This window comes from Loa loa, assembly GCF_000183805.2.
Source record: "Loa loa unplaced genomic scaffold supercont3.81, whole genome shotgun sequence".
Classification (NCBI taxonomy): Eukaryota; Metazoa; Nematoda; class Chromadorea; order Rhabditida; family Onchocercidae; genus Loa; species Loa loa.
Genome location: NW_018108261.1, coordinates 189,390 through 196,959, shown reverse-complemented (window position 1 = coordinate 196,959; position 7,570 = coordinate 189,390). Strand labels below are relative to the sequence as shown.

The 7,570-nt window shown below is 28.9% G+C and overlaps 1 protein-coding gene across 1 annotated transcript in view; it reads left to right on the top strand.

The window, feature by feature from the left end:
* Positions 1–6,916: 6,916 nt before the first annotated feature.
* LOAG_17486 (hypothetical protein) overlaps positions 6,917–7,570 on the top strand; it is a gene marked incomplete at both ends in the record, with an annotated part of 3,027 nt that continues 2,373 nt past the window's right edge. The window contains 2 exons of the mRNA XM_020450147.1: positions 6,917–6,940; positions 7,248–7,448. Of these exons, the coding sequence (XP_020306229.1) occupies positions 6,917–6,940; positions 7,248–7,448 (225 nt within the window). The remainder of the gene's footprint in view (positions 6,941–7,247; positions 7,449–7,570) is intronic.

The window sequence follows — 7,570 nt, the reverse complement described above, 5'->3', positions numbered from 1 at the left end:
TGCAACTTTGCAAACGCCTTACCAAATGCTTTTTATTTCAGTAAATTCTTCTAGCATATGATTAAGTAAAGATACACTGTAAGACTATAATTCATTCTAATGTAATAAAGACTTTTCATTAATCTGAAGTTAGATGCAATGAAGGTAAAGGTAAGAACGAAGAAAAAGGTCACAAGGTTACATTTGATCTTATCTCTTTAACAAAACCACTCATTTAGTCAACTCTTTAAATATTATGAAATTTTCCACAATTGCCTGTCATACTACATAAAATGCAAGTTCAAATGGAAATGTGTCAACCATTCATCACACAGAAAATAGATGATACGATTGTCATATGACTATGACAGAAAGGAAAATTGAGGTAAAAGGTAATTAGAATGTAAGAGACCTTATTTTTATGTTATTAAATAACTGATTGAATTGACTGAAATAATAATTTTTTATGTTCCATTCATTTCAATTCATTTCATTGACAATGGGATGACACTTAATGAGTCATAAAATTATCATCAAAAAAGCTGAAAAAAATGTTATGAGTTGTTTTAATTAGAATTCAAAATATATTCCCCAAACAAATGATTTATTACATGAAATTAATAATATTAATAATAAAATAAAGTTAATAAAAAAATTGAATTAAATCAAATTAATGGAAAAAATAATAAAACAAATATTTGAATACTTAAAATGAATGAATCATTTATGTAAATTTAACTCTTTCAATTTTTCAATCAATCTTAATTACAATGCTTAAATATTGAGATAGAACTTTTTGTTGCGAACTTTTTTCTAATCTGTTAATTAAGTTTACATACAATTGTCGAAATTTTATAAAGAACTTATGTACAAATCTCAAAACTTCCAGTCTGGTTGAGCTAGTATATCTAGAATGTTAAACTCATTGTACAAGAAGGTGGAATTAGTCATCTTGCCGATCAGTTAACAAATTCAAAAAAGCTCGAGCAATCACTTAATCCGATAATTTCCGCGATCTCCCAATTCGACAACTCCCGTAATTTCACAATCCGACAACTCGCTCAATCATTTAGTTGGGTAACTCGGGAAAGCACTCAAGATGACATACATTCAGGCATTCAATTTCGACAATGGTTCAACAGCAGAGAAACGGCAATGCGACAGTTTAGCAGGACAAGTTGACAAGATTGTTTGGTATCCATTAAAATTTATTGTATATTCTTCCTTTCGCTCCTATTATTATTTTAGTATTATATTGTATCATATCATATAAGATCAGTAAATGTTACTATCAACATAACGAAGTTATGATAACGAAAAATAAACTATAAAATCTTTCCTCGACAAAAGTCGTTTAATTCATCAAAATTAGAAGATAAGTTATTTGCCAAACAAAAAGTTAATGTATTTCATTTGCAGCTATTTGTTCTTTTATTTTAAAATATTTTCATGCTAATATATGTCAACATTTAGCTAAATTGACAATTTAAAGTGAATTTATAGCAATTTTTGAAAAATGAAAAGGTATTTTTCTGAAGAGAACTTTCCGCATGAAACTAAACTATGCGACACTGCGCTAAATTGCATCACATCCTTTGTCAGGAAGTTCGCATTTCAAGTTTTTCTTTTTTTTTTTCAATATCCATTAACGATTATAGCTATTCTGTTTCCGGTGATTTGAAAAATAGGGGAATCTATTTGTTACTAACAAGTGCATCATTACGTTTCCCTTCAAAAATACTGATATGTTTATCGAACAATTTTAATGATTTATGTTGTTAAGGAAAAAAGATAAATTGTTGGCTCGTAAGAACAATTGCGCAGATGGTGGTAAAATTTGAAGGAATATTTAAGGAAGTTCTTTTTTTTTCCTCACTTTTAATTATTGCTCATATGAGCATCACTTGTTCAATATAAAATTGTGAGAGTTGGAGAGAAGATTTAGATTCGGATTTGGATTGGTTGATTTTGTACCCGTAAAATCTACGGTACTAATCACCTGTAACAGCAAGAGGAGGGAGAGAGAAATATTCGTATTTATGGAAGGCTTGGAGAATTTGATGATTATAGCTAATCCATTGGTGCCAGGAAGTGGCTTATCATTCTCATCGACCTATTTACCGTTTCTACTCTCTCCTTTCTCCAATCTCATCGGTTGAAATGCGGAAATGAACCTCCACTGCTGGACATTATTTAGATTTCTCCGCCTCATATATATATAGCACAAATGACGATTATTACAATTATTTTCCCAAGTGCTCGCTAAATATAATCATATTTTATGTCCAGTTTAGCAATATGCTGCTCAAGTTTGAACTCTTTTTTCAATCCAATATATCCGCCCATTTAAAATTTGTAAAATTATTTCGAGCCTAAAAAAAAATACTAAAATCTTGATGACGATTGATTTTAGTTTCTCTGTTTAGGATACTGAATAGATTTGCCTATTTAAAATTAGAGATGACAAGAATTATTCAGTGAATGAGTTACAATAAAATCCATTTCATTTCAATAATTTAGAGAACTTTCATCTATCACGATCGTCTGTCTCTCTGAGTTTTAAAATTGAACATTATTTTAAGTGACAAAAAAAAAATCAGAGATGCCTTCTTTTCAACTGCTATTCAATGGCATTAAGAAATGAAAGGTAAATGAAGAGGCTAAATTTTTCTAGGAAAAAAAAATCGATCAAATCGAAAAAATGAATCGAAATTTTGAAAATACCAGTTGCTAGCAAATGACCTAATGACCTTTGAGTAAACTTTTCAGGAGCATTCTCCAATCTTTTTCTGATTCTTAAAAGTGAAGAAAATATTTCTGCAACGAAATGAAGTGACAAAAATAAATTCGTTTCAAATTTACCAATTGAAAATACATTTTCGTTTTGTTTTCTTTTCTTTCTCTCTCTCCCTCCTTCTTGAATATTTTATGACTTAAATATCACAGGATTGATTATTCAAATTCCTGTTAATGACAAATAAAGTGACCTTTGCCTACTGATCATACGTCATCTGTAGTGCATGAGTCAAGCTGAATTTTGCAAGTTAACATGCAGTTGTGCAACGTGCAATTTGGCAAATTTGTAAATTTCACTTTTTAAATTCTCTTTTCATTTTATCTCTCATTTTCAATTTCTTACACTTAATCTCTCATTAAAAATAGCCACTTTTTTTTGCATTAATTAAATCATTTGATGAGAGACAATCTGTATAAGAGCAACACGCATAATTCACCCGTCAAAAACGTGTCCAACGGGAAGTCAGGGGAGCGGGGGAGTTTATGATTCAAAAAGATGAGAAGATTTTGGTTTTCAATCAAAATATCTCTATAAGAGAAGTTTTGAAGACATTTTTAATGATATAACAAAGAATTTAGCATCAATTTTAGATCTTGTTTGAAAAGGATCGTTGTTTGCTGCTACTTACATTTCCTAAAAGCTCACTTTTTTTAAACACTTTTTTCAATATTCTCAAGTTCACTTACATCACTATCACATTGGAACTGATATAGTTGATGATATGCCAGATTATTGAGCAAATTATTTAAAGTCAAGTTAGAGTTTAGTTGAAATAATTGCTTATTGACTTATATTTCAAACTTTGATAAGCGTGCTTATTATCTACCTTAACCATAAAACCTTATTATCTACCTTAACCTTATTAGCTGGCTAGTAAAATTTCAAAAAGCGAAATCCGCTACATGAAGAGGAAAAGGGAGGCGCCTTCATGGATAAAGAAATTTTATGCTCTTAAGCTTAAGTGGAAATATTTTTTTTAGATAGCAATGAACCAAATATATTGTTAACAACCTGCTTATTTGTTAAAAAAAAAAAGTTATTGCATTAAGTAATTCGAACAAAGTATTGAATTCAAATTGAAAACTTAAATAAAACGAGAATAAGTTTAACTGTAAAGAAGAATTTTCCCATTCACCAATCTCATAGGCCTTTTTTTTAAAATGTTATTTGTTATGTGGAATTTTTTAGCTTATTCATTAGCTCTAATTGAAAGTTATTTTAAAGATTTATTAGCTAAAGAAGAAGAAATTGAAATTTTTAACTATTAGCCATTTCTTTTTGTCAATTCTATTTCAATTTTAATTCTTATCACTGAATACATATTTTAGTTTTAATGCACTATGAATCATTAAAGATAACTCAAGTAAAAATTAAATACTTTTTAATAAAATCAAACATTTCATATGCATATTTATTATCTCTTTAAACTCTTTGAACTTTTTTATAGATTCTTTTCATAGAAGCCATGATGTCCATTGTATTTGTTGTAGAGGTTAAAAGAGAAAGTCTCATAAAAAGGTTAATTCCTGTTAACTCTTCCAAAGAAATGCTTAATGGAAAATAAATAAATAAAACAAAAAAGTATTTTATGGTAAAATTTTTCAAACTTGGAAAATATTTAATTGATAGAAGCATAAATTGACATTTATTGTTTTATTTTTCCAAAAATATAAAAGGAAGACTGATTAAGCTGTACGTTAGATCTCATTATTTTGGATATTTTCATTTCTAAATAAATGATTATAATTATTTCCTCTATATAAATTGCATCTTATTATTGTTGTTAATCTTTTATGAATTCAAATAGATCTACTAAGAACATTTTAAAATGGTGGTCAGTGTTTTGTTTTTTTGTCTTTTTTTTTTTGAAACTATCTTTAATCCAATAACAAATCATTTTATTTTAGTTAGTTTCTGGTTGCAATTGAAAAGTTTTCGAATAAGAAGGTTTAAGAGGAAGAAAATTGAAGAAGTTTTATCTTATCGATTTCAAGGTAAGATTCTTTTTTCCTTTTTCTTTTTTTTTTTTTTGCCATGATAGAATTCATGAAAAAATCGAAGAAAATTTTCATGCCCTTTCATTGAACACTGTTATCAGTAGGATAAGTTCTGTTTAGTAGTTTTCAAAATTTAACTAATCTTTAAAATTCACATATTATATATCAATTAGTTTGATGATTCATTCTTGTCATTCTTTTTTTTTTTTTGAATGTTTCATTGATAGTTTCACCTTTTTAGTTTGTCCATCTCTTAAGAAAACAAAGAACTAAAATTTCCTTTGAAAGGTATTATACTTCGATCCTTGCCTTCTGCTCTTCCAACTTCATTACAATACAGATTCATTTCAAGAAATAGGTGAATTCTCTCTAAATTTCGATTTATGGGGTATTTCTTGTGAAGAGGGAAGCTAATGTTATCTGAAGAAGGATACGCTTATTAAGCTCTACGTTAATATTTACTGAAAAACTTTGTGTAGCAAAATTACAATTGCTAGCAGATTCGGTGCTCATGAAGATTTCATCAAAGTACTATGTTGAATCCTTGTTCTCATTAATGGAATCCATTTCTCAAATTTTGCCAATAGCGAAGAAATCATACAAGCATTCCATTTCAAATGTCTCCAAATCATGGTCATTTAATAAAAGAGCAAAAAACCTGTATTTTTAAAAGATACCCTCTTAAATATCCGGATCCTGTGCAGGAAACTTGATTTGAAAATTTACAAAAAGGAAGAAAGCGTGATTGAATTAAACACGCTTTGAAAAAAAAGATATTAGTTTAACAAAAAAAGAAAAAGAAATTAAAACTGAAATCAATAGTAAAGTTTCAGAAAGATACGCATTTGGAACAATAATGTGAGCACAACTTCCGATAGTAATACTATTACTGGTTCCAACAGGAGAGGTACTCATTGATGTCGTGAGCATATACATATGTTCAACCTATTTTACAAGCAAATTGAATAGATAAATCTATCTATCATTCCACTCTTCAATTTATATATTTGTACAGAGATCACAAAACGACAACAAAAGTCAATCAGTGATCCTTGCGGAAGAAGATAGGTGCGAATTTAAATCTCCACATTTTGCTTCCTTTACTATCATCATCTTTCCGCCTTTCCTATCTCTTCGTCCTGTATCAGAGGAGGAAAGAATTGGTAGAAAGAGATATATCTATTACTAGAAAGGAAATGTTGAAAAATAGATGAAAACGATGCGTGAAACTAAATGACCAGTAGTCACCATACAACAAATGACAGCGACAAATGCGATCTTTTCATATGACTCCTGAATGAAGTGATCGAAAAGTTGTCCAGACTATAACAACACCGCTCATGATAATGATGATGATGATGATTATCGAAGCGATAACTATTACGGCACAGCAGGTCTTTCATATCCTTTGTTGACAATCATCCATCCTTCTGAATCACGCAAATTTGTTAATCCTTCTTGTTATGCTTGTGATGGAATAAATTTTTATTGTTTGAAACAAAAATAGCCAATGGTGGATGATATTTTTTGCTGTAAGTGGAAATTTTACGACAATCATACATACGTATACAAATCCTCTCTTGGGGACGTATTACTTTACTTCTGTATCTGTGGTCTGATTCTAAAAGATCCACAATCAATGGTCTAAAGATCAACCTTTATTACGAGTGATCGACATTTTGAAGTGTTCGTTCACGAATGAACAGCTTCATATGCTGTAGCATCATCATCCTTTTATTTTTTCTTCATTTATCACTTTTGTACAGGTAAGTATAATTATTATACTTAAACTTTCTTTGTATTACCTTTCTTTTACTTTTCAATACCTATTTTTGCATTAAACAATTAATCGTAAGAATCGAAAATAATTAATACATATTTGATATCATTGATCTGTGATCTTAAAGAGAAATGAAACATTTAATAAAAATCTATGAAATGAGCTCTCTAATGATTGCTCATGAAATTTTTGAGAAGTTGAAGTTGAAAAAGAAATCAATTTATTTTCTCTTTTTTTTTTCTTCCAAAAGGTAATTGTGTAAATTGTGTAAACTTATGGAAAGGCCTCAGTTAAATTTGTTTGTTTTTGGATTCCATTTCATTTCATTGAATACACCTTGTACTGTTAACTGAACATACAGTTATGGCCCAAAGTTTGTTTGAATGGGTAATAGAAAGGCTTCTGCTTTACTTTATCTTTCAAAAAAAAAACGAAAATAGAGTAAATCAATTCCTGAATTGGATCACTCAAAATTACGAAGTTTACTTTTAATACTTAATACTTGAGTTCATTGAAAAGTTTAATTTCAATCGGCCATCGAAGAAAGGAAAAATTTTAAGAATGAATTAATTCCAATAAATTCTTAAAAATTTATTGATTAAAATTAAAGCATTATCATAAAAAGAGTATTCATTTTCAATTTTATTTGATAAAATCATACAAACTTCTTTCTATTGGATGACATTATTTGCAGAATTTTCATCATCGTCTAACAAAACGAGAATTGCAACAAATTTTTGCTGTATCTCATCATAAAGATGTACCGGAATATGAGTTGATTGATGTCAACAGAAAGCAACTCACTGATGGTACAATCCATTTATTATTTCATGCTTGGGATCAGGAATTTCTTGTTAATCTCAAGCCTAACCTCAAACTACTCAGCCCTCATTTGGTAAGTTGTTTTAAAAAGTATAAGCTTAGAAGCTTAACTTCCTCCCTTTTCATCTTTCACCTTCTTTTTTATTCTTTAAATTATAAATAAAGAGCTAGAAGTAATTGTTTAGAAAAGAAAAA